Source organism: Podarcis tiliguerta, assembly GCF_965153285.1.
Source record: "Podarcis tiliguerta genome assembly, chromosome: 12".
Classification (NCBI taxonomy): Eukaryota; Metazoa; Chordata; class Lepidosauria; order Squamata; family Lacertidae; genus Podarcis; species Podarcis tiliguerta.
Genome location: NC_139545.1, coordinates 12,693,670 through 12,708,348, shown reverse-complemented (window position 1 = coordinate 12,708,348; position 14,679 = coordinate 12,693,670). Strand labels below are relative to the sequence as shown.

The 14,679-nt window shown below is 43.6% G+C and overlaps 1 protein-coding gene across 1 annotated transcript; it reads right to left on the bottom strand.

Annotated features, from left to right (window-relative positions):
- Positions 1-679: 679 nt before the first annotated feature.
- On the bottom strand, positions 680-11,611 carry CLEC3B (C-type lectin domain family 3 member B). The gene is made up of 4 exons (XM_083405218.1): positions 11,404-11,611; positions 5,666-5,764; positions 1,761-2,372; positions 680-1,128 (listed from the first exon to the last, which is right to left on the bottom strand). Exons 1-3 carry the CDS (start codon positions 11,498-11,500, stop codon positions 1,972-1,974), a joined length of 597 nt encoding a protein of 198 aa, XP_083261344.1. The 5' UTR covers positions 11,501-11,611; the 3' UTR covers positions 680-1,128; positions 1,761-1,971.
- Positions 11,612-14,679: the final 3,068 nt, after the last annotated feature.

Below are 14,679 nucleotides of genomic sequence, written 5' to 3'. Positions count from 1 at the left end.
CCTTGTGGAGTATTCCCTCAGCCTCCTCTCCTCTCCCCTATCCTTGGGGGTCCCCTGGTCTCTGAGCTGCCCGCCCCCCCCCCCCGCCCCAGAGAGAGGTGCCCCCTCACACTGCCCCACAGGGGCCTGGGAAGCACCCCCTGGCCAGGCACCATTCGCCTGGGGAGCTTGTAGCCAGGGCTGCTGCAACAAATAGCTGTGCAAGCCTTTAGGAGGCAGAGACTTGAGAGGGCATCGGAGGGAGGGAAGTTTTTAATGATTAATGCTTTATTGTGTTTTTATATGTGTTGGAAGCCACCCAGCTAGATGGGCAGGGTACAAATATACTACTACGGTGGTACCTCGGGTTACATACGCTTCAGGTTACAGACTCTGCTAACCTAGAAATAGTACCTCGGGTTAAGAACTTTGCTTCAGGATGAGAACAGAAATTGTGCGGCGGCAGCGGGAGGCCCCATTAGCTAAAGTGGTGCTTCAGGTTAAGAACAGTTTCAGGTTAAGAACGGACCTCCGGAACGAATTAAGTTCTTAACCCGAGGTACCACCGTACTACTAATACCTTTTGAAATTCCTTCCTTATATTTTCAGCCAGTTGAGCCCAGAAGGAAGTTACTGTAGCTTGGAGATAGAGAGAGAGAGAGAGAACACACTTTGCCCCATCAACATATGCAAGATGTCCTTTTTTTAAATACAAAAATTATCTTTATTTTTCTGCACAACAGAGTGAAAGCTCTTGATAGCGCCTCCCCCCCTTCCTCTTTACACCAGCATTGTCCGGTATTATAACTTAGGCCGAGACAACTCTACCGAACGCTTATTTCAGTGGAGCAAAAGGTGTGCAATGGATTTATTTGGGTTAATTTGGCCATAAGGAGCTGTAACATTTAATGAAAGGCAGCTGTGCTAAAGCACTTTCAGTTTGGTGTCCCAAAAAGATGATAATAAGGACAATTCTGCAAAAGCTGGTTTAATTTGGTGCAATCAGCAGGAAGGCAAAGGGGTCGGAAGGGAGAGTACATGCAACAAACAACTAATGAGTCTTAAGGATCGTATTATTTTGGCAAAGTTGAAACGCCGCTCGACTAATGAAGTCATCCTATTAGGCTTTGGATGTAAAAATATAGATATCTACAGTGTTACCTCGCAAGACGAATGCCTCGCAAGACGAAAAACTCGCAAGACAAAAGAGTTTTTTGTTTTTTGAGTTGCTTCGCAAGTCGAATTTCCCTATGGGCTTGCTTCGCAAAACGAAAACGTCTTGCGCCTTTTTCAATGCATTCCTATGGGAAACCATCAATGCATTTCCTATGGGAAACCGTGCTTCGCAAGACGAAAAATTCACAAGACGAAAAAACTCGCAGAACGAATTACAGTGGTGCCTTGCAAGACGAAAAGAATCCGTTCCGGGAGTCTTTTCGTCTTGCGGTTTTTTCGTCTTGCGAAGCAAGCCCATTGACGGAGTAGCGCTATTAGTGCTATTGGCTAAAAAAGGGCTAAAAACGGCTTTTTTAGGGGGGGGAATTAGCGGTTTTGCTGCTAAAATGCTTTTAGCAGCTTAGCGATTCAGAATAAGGGGTTTTGGAGCAAAAAAAAAATTCGATTTTTTTCGTCATTTTTCGTCTTGCGAAGCAAGCCCATAGGGAAATTCGTCTTGCGAAGCGCCTCTGCAGACGGAAAACCCGCAAGACGAAAGGGTTTTCCGTCTTGCGAGGCATTCGTCTTGCGGGGCACCACTGTAATTTCGTCTTGCGAGGCACCACTGTATAACTAATGCCTCAGTGAGAAAAACGTAGTTGCTACTGAGCGGAATGTAGTTTTTAGCCGATTAAAATGCAGCACAGATGTTAACTCGTTCTGCCAAGCCATGTTTATCTGCCAAGAGTATATGAGGGTATGTATGAGTTGCATATTTTTGTTCCTGGGGCCAAGTTGAACGCCTTGACCTCCTTGTCCACAGCGGGAGTTCCACCGTTAAACTATCATGAACTGGCACACATATGGCAACTTATCTCTGCACCTCTTGTCAAACCACTTGCCAGTGGCGACCCCCGACAACGTGGCGCAATTTTCCAGTTTCCCACCATCAGGCTGAGTGGTGATCTCTGTTTCCCAGTTCTTGAAGCCGATGCTGGTACTTGTCATGTCCACCCATCTCCCTTCGGCGGCCATGTCGTTGATGCCGAGCCAGATTTCCGACTGGGCCCCAATGCTCTTCCTCATGTAGTCGTACAGAGCGTCGTTTTCGTCTCCCGTCTGAGGGGTGCTGAGGGTGCCGCCTTGAGAGATGCAGTCTTCGCTGGCTTCGTGATAGGTCTTGGCGTTGGGGAAAGCCAGGAAACACTTCAGGTTGACCTTGGTGCCTTTCAGACAAACTAGCGAGAGACAAAAAGGGGAGGAGATGGTGCGGGGAAACAGTCAGAAAAGGAACCATGTGCTTTGGAGTGCAATGCAGTGGTACCTTGGTTCCTGAACGGATTAGCTCCCAAACAAATCAGCTCCCAAACCCGGAAGTAAGTGTTCCAGTTTGCAAATGTTTTTTGGAAGCCAAACGTCTCTTTCGGCTGTCGCCGTTGCTTCCAGGGCCAATCAGCTAACCAGAAGTCATCAAATCCCCCCGGTTTACTATCCCTAGTACTGTACTTCAAGACTCCCATAAAAGTGCCTGGCTTAAAACCGTCTATCAAAAACTTCACTCTTGTGGCCTATCCCCGCAACACCTACTCACTATGAGCCCCACTAAAGCAAACAATCTAATTGGTCAACGTCTAAAAGATATTGAGCATCAGAATAACCTGGCCACTATAAGGAAATTCTGCCCTTGGTATGTTCAGTTTCCACCTCTCCATTTTGATTCTCTGGCCCCATATCTGCACAAACTTATTATCCCAAAATACAGAAGTGCTTTTATGCTTGCAAGACTGGATGTTTGGCCATCTGCGGTACTTGAGGGTCGATTCCAAAAGATCCCGCCTGAGAAACGTCTTTGCCCCTGTGGAGATGGCAGCACTGAAACAGCGGCACACGCCCTCCTGTCCTGTACTCTCTACAAAGACCTGAGGAATGAGATCGTCACCCCACTCGTACTAAGCATCCCAGGGCGCTCAACCACTGCCACAATGTCTTTTCTTCTGTCACATCAAAATGAGCAGATAACAGCAAAGGTTGCTAGGTTCATAGCAGGGGCAATCAGAATAAGGGCCACTAACTGACTCCTGATTCAGGACTTTAAATTGATTTTATATCAAATTTCCTTTTCTGCGTATACTGTAATGTTTTAATGTTGCTACAGCCATTGGCTAATGCGAATAAAGTTTTTTTTCTCTCTCTCTCTCTCAACCAGAAGCCACACCTTGGCTTGCAAACGTTTCGGAAGTTGGACGGACTTCCAGAACAGATTGAGTTCGCAAACCAAGGTACCACTGTACTAGCTCTGTTTGGTGTATCAGCAAGGAAAGCATTTCTTACTCTTTCCATTTGAGCAGGGTTTCCCAAAAACTTGGGTCTCCAGCTGTTTTTGAACTACAATTCCTATTATCCCAGTCTTGCCAGCTAGGGATGATGGCAGTTGTAGTCCAAAAAAAAAAACAAAATTTGAGAAACACTGCATTAGACTTAAAAAAGGATGCTGAGAGCAGTGGCGGACCTACATTGGGGGGGGGGGGGGCTTAAGCTTGAACTGTTATGCGGGCCTCTTTGCAACCAGCGATGAGGCAACCGCTGTCATCTTCTTCAACGGGATTGTTCCACAACAGATCACTAAACCTTTATGACATCTGTGCTACTGACTCTCGAACTTTGGGATTGTTGACAACAAAAAAGTAATCATTTTGAGTCATGGGACTCAAATTGGGTCTACTAGACCTTAAACAATTTAAGCAATGTCGCTTCTGGGACCGCCCTAGAATTAGGGGCTTATGACTCATTCGTTTCAAAGTCGATCTGCCCCTGCCACAAGGAATCACAGCTGTCCTTGTGAATGGTAGTCAGTGCCTGTTAGCTCTCCAAGTTTTGGGGAGGCCTTGGAGAAGAGTCCTTCAGCGGACCACCTTTTCTGAATGGGTCCTTCTCCTCCACACTGCTGCTACTGCCCTATTCCTTTGGACCTAAACCACACAACCAGGCAGAGAGAGAAAATGAGGTGCCTCAAAGGTTGTGACTCCGTGGTCCTCTCATTCCTCAGTCACTCAGTATGGAGAGGAACAGGAATCAACATGAATGTGGTGGAGCCAGAGGGATTTAGGGAGCGGCCATGGTCCATCTGAAGAGGTGCAGTCCTCAGCAGACTGGCATATGATGTTAGTGACTCCTGCTGCAGTACAGAGGGGGTGAAAACAACAACAACAACAACAACAATAATAATAATAATAATAATTTATTACTTATACCCCACCCATCTGGCTGGGCTTCCCCAACCACTCTGGGCGCTTCCAACAGGATATTAAACACAGAATAAAACTTCAAACATTAAAAACTTCACTAAACAGGGCTGCCTTCAGATGTCTTCTGAAAGTCAGATAGTTGTTTATTTCCTTGACATCTGGAGGGAGGCCGTTCCACAGGACGGGTGCCACTGCTGAGAAGCCCTCTGTCTGGTTCTCTGTAGCTTCACTTCTCGCAGTGAGGGAACTGCCAGAAGGCCCTCAGAGCTGGACCTCAGTGTCCGGCCTGAACGATGGAGGTGGTGACACTCCCTCAGGTATACTGGGCTGAGGCCATTTTGGGCTTTAAAGGTCAGCACCAACACTTAGAATTGTGCTCGGAAACGTACTGGGAGCCAATGAAGGTCTTTCAGGACCGGTGTTATATGGTCTCAGCGGCCACTCTCAGTCACCAGTCTAGCTGCCACATTCTGGATTAGTTGTAGTTTTCGGGTCACCTTCAAAGGTAGCCCCACATAGAGCGCATTGCAGTAGTCCAAGCGGGAGATAACTAGAGCATGCACCACTCTGGCAAGACAGTCCGCAGGCAGGTAGGGTCTCAACCTGCGTACCAGGTGGAGCAGGTAAACAGCTGCCCTGGGACAATGTGAATCATTTGAGCCTGCTCCCTGGTCAACAAAGAATGGAGGACACAGCATATCACACATGTTTAGAGCACTGATTGAGAGGAAATGCAATGCAAGCTGCAAAATTGCCTTCAGCTGTTTGCATATGTCACTTTGAACAACACTTCACTCCTAGAGTGAGGATAACAACATTAAGCATTTGTCTACAAAAGCTCTTGTGCTTTTTCTGCGCTTGCAAGCTGGTTTCGGAGCTTGGATGCCTGACCCGCAGAGGCTGACATTAGGGAAGTGGACAGACAGAGTCTTTTAAGATGCGGTAGTGATTTTGTTTTCTAACCACTCTCCCTTTCCATCTCTGCAACCAGGCAGGGTGTGAGAATGCAGCAACAGAAGAAATCAGTACATCTGAGCTTTAGCACAATGGGAAACTACGGTAGTTAGCGCAAACTATGGTGCTTCGTATTATAGTTTAAAATCCAGATTTATTGATCCCAAACAACCTATGGTTACTGAACAGTTAATGTTAATGTACTGGAAATACAAATAAACCACATTTTAGCTAACACACCACGGCTTAATGTTATGTCATAAATAGCCTTATTTCACAAAGTGAGGCCATTTTGTGGCGTCTGAAAAATTATAGGTCATTGGGTTTTGTACCTGTTTGAAGTGCTTGCTTTTCCTTTAGCAGAGCCACCTCCTGGGAGATATTCTCTAACTGCTCCTTCAGGTCTTCAAACATTTTGAGGCTCACAACATCTGCAGAGCAAACGAAGAGATTGATGATCATGTCTGCCTACGCAGAATGAATGCAATCATATTTATGAATGGAACCAGAACTTCCTCCCTCACTGGCAATATAACAAAGAGTACAATGAACAAAGAAGAAAGCAGCATATTATGCAGCGTTTGTTATAGAGAGAGTTCGCAATAGGTGGAATCAGTAATTCGTAACAGGTCCATGCAGTAAAATGTCCCACCTTTGCTGTGTATCACTTCCACGGAAGCTGGTTAGAAACTGGTATTCCTAGCAACTTTTCAACATTCCCTACTCTTTCTTTCCTTTCCAACTACTTTATATGCTTTGCCTCTTTTATATCAACATGCTTTATATTTGTGGCACAATGCCCTCATCTTAATATGTTCTGTTTGAATTATGCGGGTAGCGCTGTGGTCTAAACCACTGAGCCTCTTGGGCTTGTGGATCAGAAGGTTGGTGGTCGAGTCCGCGCGATAGGATGAGCTCCTGTTGCTCTGTCCCAGCTCCTGCCAACCTAGCAGTTTGAAAGCACACCAGTGCAAGTAGATAAATAGTTAACACTGTGGCAGGAAGGTAAACGGCATTTCCGCATGCTCTGGCTTCTGCCATGATGTTCCGTTGCGCCAGAAGCAATTTAGTCATGCTGGCCACATGACCCAGAAAGCTGTCTGTGGACAAACACCAGCTCCTTTGGCCTGAAAGTGAGATTCGTGCCACCTTTGACTGGACTTAACCGTCCAGGGGTCCTTTACCCTTTTTTACCTTCAATAACTCTACTGGTCATTGACCGTATTAAAGATATTTGATTTGATTTGATTTGATTTGACTCTACATTAAGGGACACGGGTGGCGCTGTGGTCTAAACCACTGAGCCTAGGGCTTGCCGATCAAAAGGTTGGTGTTTCGAATCCCCGCGATGGGGTGAGCTCCTGTTGTTCGGTCCCAGCTCCTGCCCGCCTAGCAGTTCAAAAGCACGTCAAAGTGCAAGTAGCTAAATAGGTACCGCTCCGGCGGGAAGGTAAACGGCATTTCCGTGCGCTGCTCTGGTTTCGCCAGAAGCGGCTTAGTCCTGCTGGCCACATGACCCGGAAGCTGTACGCCAGCTCCATCGGCCAATAAAGCGAGATGAGCGTCGCAACCCCAGAGTCGTCCGCGACTGGACCTAATGGTCAGGGTACCTTTACCTAATGCCACATTATGTTTTTTTGTTGTTGTTGGCATTTGTCTGTGCCTCCAGGGGTGAAATCAAACTGCTGGAGAATTACAGCACCTGCTTTGGAGGCAGAGACCAGAAATTTGTAACTGCTGCCTCCTGCGTAGCTTCTACTGCATTATCAGCACTGAAGTGACCATCCTGGGGTGCAAGCCTGGGCAGTGTGTTTGGAGATCCTGGGCTGTCCAGATAATCAGACCTCTTGGTCTCAATGATGTGGACTAAAGGAAAGCAAAGGATTGATACCTTTGGCACCAGCTTGGCTGCAGGAGTTGTCCAAGGGAGGCATAGAAGATGCCACCCAACTATCTTAGGGACTCCACTTCAGATTTGTGTAGGGTTTACTCCTTGGCCTTTTCTTCTCCCGAAGATGTCCCACAAGGCAGCGGGTATGTTTTGTTCAATTAAGTAGGAGTATAGCATCTAGATCAAGGGAAGTAATAGTGCCACTGTATTCTGCTCTGGTCAGACCTCACCTGGAGTACTGTGTCCAGTTCTGGGCACCACAGTTCAAGAAGGACACTGACAAACTGGAACATGTCCAGAGGAGGGCAACCAAAATCTTCAAAGGCCTGGAAACAATGCCTTATGAGGAACGGCTAAGGGAGCTGGGCATGTATAGCCTGGAGAAGAGGAGGTTAAGGGGTGATATGATAGCCATGTTCAAATATATAAAAGGATGTCACGTAGAGGAGGGAGAAAGGTTATTTTCTGCTGCTCCAGAGAAGCGGACACGGAGCAATGGATCCAAACTACAAGAAAGAAGATTCCACCTAAACATTAGGAAGAACTTCCTGACAGTAAGAGCTGTTTGACAGTGGAATTTGCTGCCAAGGAGTGTGGTGGAGTCTCCTTCTTTGGAGGTCTTTAAGCAGAGGCTTGACAACCATATGTCAGGAGTGCTCTGACGGTGTTTCCTGCTTGGCAGGGGGTTGGACTCGATGGCCCTTGTGGTCTCTTCCAACTCTATGATTCTATGATTCTATAAGTACAGTGGTACCTCGGTTTTTGAATGTAATCCGTTCTGGACGTCCATTCAAGTTCCGAATCATTCGAAAACTGAAAGCAGAAGCCTCAATACGGAAAACTCAAAATGGAAACCGTGTTTCCTGTTTGACTTCCGAGTCGCATTCGAAAACTGAGGCACTTGCTTCCAAGTTTTCGGCGTTCCGAGTTTCGAAATGTTCGACTATGGAGGCATTTGAAAACTGAGGTACCACTACATCATGGTTCCTGCAAGACAACTGACCATTACAAATAAATAAGGCCTGTGTAAAACAGTGGTCAGGAACTTGTAGGGTAACCAGCCCCATATAACCAGCATGATTGATTCTAATTAACACATGAAGGGGTTAATGCCATAGAGTAAGCTGACCTGCCAGGCTTAGCCTAGGTCACTTCCTCTCACCTCAGAAGGAAATGGGCAACCAAACCTTTTGTTGTACTCAGTTTACATGTGGATTCGGTATGTGAGGAGGTCTGAGCTGGTTGCTTCAGCTCAGCCGCATGGCTTTAACCAGCCTCTCTTGTTTCAGGCAAGAACGGAATATGAACTAGCATTTTTGTATACCTATAGTTTAGGAACTTCTGCTGTTTTGTAACCAAACAGCATTGTATTGCCTGTGCGTCTTTTCTGACTGCTGTATAGAAAAACACATGAATCTGAGCTTTGAAGAGTCTTGTAAGTAAAGCATTTTATGACTTACAAAATGTGAGGTCTATCTGTGTGCTAGGGAAGTGGGATACTTTGGAAAGAACATTCACTGGTAATGCAGGTTTTACAGCCTATATTTCCATGCCTTCCTTTGCTGCATGTATTGCAATGTTAAATTTCTGCAGTTATTCTTCTCACCAAAAAGTACTTGCCCCAAACTTGGGTCTTGGATTCCAGGATTCTAACAGAACTTTCCAAGTTGGCCTCATCCTTTTAAAATTATTTCTACACTACCCTTTGTGCATGTGTGAACAACATCTGAATAGTTAACCCATGCGACATAAGAGCATGTGGAGAAATGTTATTGTGGCAGGATGTTCCACAGACCCTGAAATATAAAAACAAAAGAAGCCCAAATATCTAAATGTGGTTATATTATTATTATTATTATTATTATTATTATTATTTCTGTTGGGTGGCATCCAGAGTGGCTGGGGAAACCCAGCCAGATGGACGAGGTATAAATAAAATAATAATAATAATAATAATAATAATAATAATAATAATAATAATAAATGTCTACATTGCGGTGCCGTAGCCTAGCCATCATTCATTGCAATATTATCTCTGTTTTAAATCACACCCTGCTTGTCCCCAGTATATGTGCAACTGTTCTAGCTACCAGCCTTAGGTGCAGCAATAAAACTGCTAGCGCATTTGCAAAGCTAAGCAGGATCTGGTCTGGTTTCAAATTGGATGGGAGACCAGGTGCTGAGATTCCTGCATTGCAGGGGGTTGGACTAGATGACCCTCAGGGTACCCCTTCTGATTCTACCATTCTACTATTCTATGAATGCGACATGATCCTCGCTCTTCTTTCTTGTGGTTCTTCATTTTTAACCTGGACTTGGACCAGACAGCTTTTCAAAATAGACGACTACTCTCTGCAAAGCAGGTCGCATGCCCCTCTAGTTAGCAATGCGATTTGCACATATTGTGCATGAACTTATTTAAACACAACTGGTTGTGATCTGAAGGCTCTGCCTTGGAAAAAATCTGCCTTGATCTCTTCCAGTCTGCCATGCAATACTGCAAAACCCAATTTAGATGACTGTCATATACAGTCATACCTGGAAGCAGCCCAGAGTGGCAACTCAGTTAGATGGGCAGGGTACAAATATTATTATTATTATTATTATTATTATTATTATTATTATTATTATTATTTTCAGTGGTTCCCAACTAGTGGTCCCGAGGACCCCAGGGGGTCTGCATAACCCATTCACATAACAAAAAGTACCATAGATACATTGAAATTTTCAAAAGTAGGGGGCCCATGGCTTGGCTTTTGAAAAACAGGGGGGTCTGTCAAAAAAAGGTTATTTATTTATGCCACTACTGCAGCCCGTGTTCTGTTAGCCCCCAAATGAAAATCGAGCGAAGTCCCAACTAAAAAGAATGGCAACTTAAACTGATGGAATACGCAGATTTAACATATGGAATAAGAGAACAAGAAGAACATACGTTCAAAGAAGATTGGAAATGTTTACTGAATATATGGGTGAAACGCTGATAACATTAAGATAAATTCAACAGTGTAGATAAGTTTTGATGGATGTAACAATGGTTTAGTTCATGTAAAACATGTATGCAAAATGAACCATGGAAAGAGAAGAAGGGAAGTCATTGATTTAAGGTGGTTTAAATGAATATTTTGAAATGTGAATTAGAAATATTTAGTAAAAATTATAGTAAAAAGAAAAGCAGTACTTAGCTAATTGGAAACCGCTGGGCTAGATAGCGTGGATAAGGGGAAAGGGGTGATAATAAGTGTTACTGTTTCTTGACCTTTTCATAAACCCTGTTTGGAGAGTCATTTCAACACAGGAAAAGATGAAGTAGACAGCAGGGCACAGATGACACCCATTTACACATGCAGCTTTTGCTAAACTATACAAACTCAGTGGGAGAAACACCGTTGAATGCTTGTGTGTGTGTGTGTGTGTGTGTGTGTGTATCTATATCTATCATTCATCTATCTATATCTATCTATCTATCATCTATCTATATCTATCATCTATCTATCTATCTATCTATCTATCTATCTATCTATCTATCATCTATCTATCATCTATCTATCTATCTATATCTATCTATCTATCTATCTATCATCTATCTATCATCTATCTATCTATCTATCTATATCTATCTATCTATCTATCTATCTATCTATCTATCTATCTATCAATCATCTATCTATCATCTATCTATCATCTGTCTAACTATCTATCATCTGTCTATCTATCATCTATCTATCTATCTATCTATCTATCTATATCTATCTATCTATCTATCTATCTATCTATCTATCTATCTATCATCTGTCTAACTATCTATCATCTGTCTGTCTGTCTATCTATCTATCTATCTATCTATCTATCTATATCTATCTATCTATCATCTATATCTATCTGTCATCTATCATCTATCTATCATCTACCTATCTATCTATCTATCATCTATCATCTATCTATCATCTATCTATCTATATCTATCTATCTATCATCTATCTATCTATCTATCTATCTATCATCTATCTATCTATCATCATCTATCTATCTATCATCTATCTATCTATCATCTATCTATCTATCTATCATCTAGCTATCATTTATCTATCATTTATCTATCTATCTATCTATCTATCTATCTATCTATCTATCTATCTATCATCTGTGGAGCTATTGGGAAATTCCTTCTGGTTATCTTACCTTTCTCTGGCTTCTTCTTGGGTCTGATGTTCTGCTGAGTTGTCAATTGTACCACAGAAAAGAGGCACACCAGAAGGCAAACACCTCGGAGCTCCATCGCTGTCCGGCTGCTGTTCTCAAAGGGAGTGGAGGAGCTGAAGTGAATTTGAGCTGCCCTGAGTCGAGCTTCTTAACATGGGCTTTAACCAAAAATGTCTGGCCAAGAAATAAGTTCCAGATTATTCAGTAAGCAAGGCAGTGACTGGAGCTTATTTTTACAGATTGTTGGGAGAGATCCAGTATCCTAAGAGCTTTTGGACCCTCCCAAAAACAGAGAGGAGAGTAGAATGGGATGGGTTTTTTAAAGGTCTTGTACAAACTTGCAGATGAAATAAGAATGAAAATGTTCATTTCCAATGGATTTTTTCGGGCTCCGAAAGTGCACGGCCAACTTTTTTCCTGAACAAGTCTGTGCCTAGCAGCCAAGGTTGCCAACTTTTCAGTCTGCCACGCTGTTGGTTTTCAGTCACCAACTTGGATGATTTTTCAAAGAGGATTGGACAAATTCATGGAGGGCAAAGCTATCAGTGGCTACTAGTCATGATGGCTATGCCCTGCCTCTGGAGTGTTTCTAGATACAGTCGTACCTCGGGTTAAGTACTTAATTTGTTCCAGAGGTCCGTACTTAACCTGAAACTGTTCTTAACCTGAAGCACCACTTTAGCTAATGGGGCCTCCTGCTGCTGCTGCGCCGCCGGAGCACAATTTCTGTTCTCATCCTGAAGCAAAGTTCTTAACCTGAAGCACTATTTCTGGGTTAGCGGAGTCTGTAACCTGAAGCGTATGTAACCTGAAGCGTATGTAACCTGAAGCGTATGTAACCCGAGGTACCACTGTATTAGGAGAGAGGGCTCAAGTTTTGCTTGCTGGCTTTTTGGCCACTGTGAAAAGTGCTAGACTAGATGGACCATTGGCCCAATCTAGCAAACTCTTCTTACATTCTTAGGTGCTTTTAATATTACCTGCACTATACAGAAATTCGGAGACACGTTAGCCGTGTTCAGCTTCACGTGGTACAAAGTTTCACCTGCTGATTTCTGTAATCTGTTGCTAAAAGCACAACAGGAAGCTAAGCGATGTTTTTTTTCTGGTAAGCCTACTAATGATTGAACTGGAAATTCAAAAGGTGTAAGGTGAAAAAAAGGTAAAGGACCCCTGGACAGTTAAGTCCAGTCAAAGGGACTATGGGCTTGCGGCGCTCATCTCGCTTTCAGGCCAAGAGAGCCGGCGTTTGTCCACAGACAGCTTTCTGGGTCATGTGACCAGCAGGACTAAACCGCTCCTGCGCAACGGAACACCAGGACGGAAACCAGAGTGCACGGAAATAATCTCTTGGCAACCTGAAATGCTGAGTTATATTTAATTAGGTACAACTTGTCTCCTGCCTCCCATGAATATGCAGGGATCTGGTGGCACAGCTGTTTGTGTAAACCAGCCTTGAATTGTGATATGTATTTCAAAGGTTCATATTCCAGCTGGGAGTTATGATGGCCCCATAGGAGGAAAATTCTAATGATTGGTTCATGTTACCCTCCTAATGGGGAGAAAACGAACTGAAAGAGCTTGGAATATGTGATTTGGGACACACTAACTAACTACCTTGAAAAATGTGCAAAAATGAACAAGAGCAAAGATTTTGAAAGAATAAACAACCAACTGCTGCTCTTGAACAAGTTTTTTTTTTGTGTGTGTGGTGTTGATCTGCATTTCATCTCCCACTGTTTTGGGAAGAATGCTTCTACAGCTGAAAAATATTTTACAACCACCAGATAGGCTATTTCTTATACTCTCTTAAGCTCCGAGGAGCTGCTGAAATCCTTGGTTGATTCCACGAGGCTTTTAGAGCAAAAGCAATTTAATGTTTCTGGGACAGACACCGAGCTCTTTGCTCCACAGATGTTTCCTTTTATTGCTCCACTGGACACATGACAATGAAAACGTGGCGATAAGTGCGCAGCAACACATGGAAATTTCCACCAGCCGTAATGGCAACAGCTGCCATGGCAAAAGCCTGTTCAAGAGTCAGACAGGAATTCCGGTTGGGTGTGCAGGCTATTGCCTGTCTAGAGCAACGTCTTTATGTATTTCTGTGCCAAGCAATACATCTTGCCAACAAAGTGGGCAAACCTCTCCTGGCAGCGCAGAACAGACAGTTCACCTCTGAGCCATTTAGCTTTGAGTGCAGTTCTTTAAACCGGAGCACAAATCATTCCAGTGTCTTTTCCTGGGCTAGTGAGTCCCCTCTTCTGTGTGCTGTCAGTCCTTTGTCATTTATCAGTTCTTTTGGGACAGGAGCAAACTGGCTTTTGCCGTTAGCAAATCCACACTGGATCATGGTATTGTGTCGGTCCAATCGGCAGAGAAATGTATTAATCTCAGCAGAGGGGAACCGTTTACAATGTTTATTGACTTGAAAGAGGCTTTTGATTCCGTTTCAAGAAAGATATGGTGGGATTAAACTAGGATAGACATCCACAGACCAAAGTTTTCTTATTCGTGACTTGTACACTCAAACAACTGTTCAAGTCCACTGCGGTCAGCGGGGACAACTGTCACATGAAGATAATCACAAAAATGGGTGTCAAACAGGAATGTATTTTAACCCCGTACTTATTGTATGATATTGTTTCATCACTGCCAATGATCTCTCTCCAAAGCTGTGGTTATATGTAACGATGATTTTCTCTAAATCATAGGGAAAGTTAGGCACTGAAGGGAAATACTTTGCAACGGGCTAAAGAATTTAAGTAGGGTGAGCTCCATTTTCAATAGAACCTTAAATGGAAACTTGAACCTGTAAACTACAGTTCATCTGCAGTTGTTTGTTGCTATTGTACTCCAAGTGAGCACAGCATCCTTTCAGTTCTTAGGGTATTTAAAAGCCCAGCTTCTGGCTCTGTGGCATTCCTGTACTGATCGAGATGTTCTAATTCTTCTCTGGAAAAAGCTCAGGCACTTTTCTTGTGGGATATGCAGCCACCTGTTTGGAAGCCAGAGCATGAGTCCAGACACTAACATTTTGGTTGTGTCTTCATTGCTCTGCATCAATATCTATTTTTTATATAATATCTTTATTAAATTTGCAACAAAAATAACAAAAAGTAAAAACAAACAACAACCACAAAGAAAATTATATGCAACATCAAATCCATAAAAGGGGATTCTCCGAATCCCATTACCCCCGTTCTTTAAATTCTTTTCAACTGCATGCCATTTCTACTCCAAATTGTTTTTTCT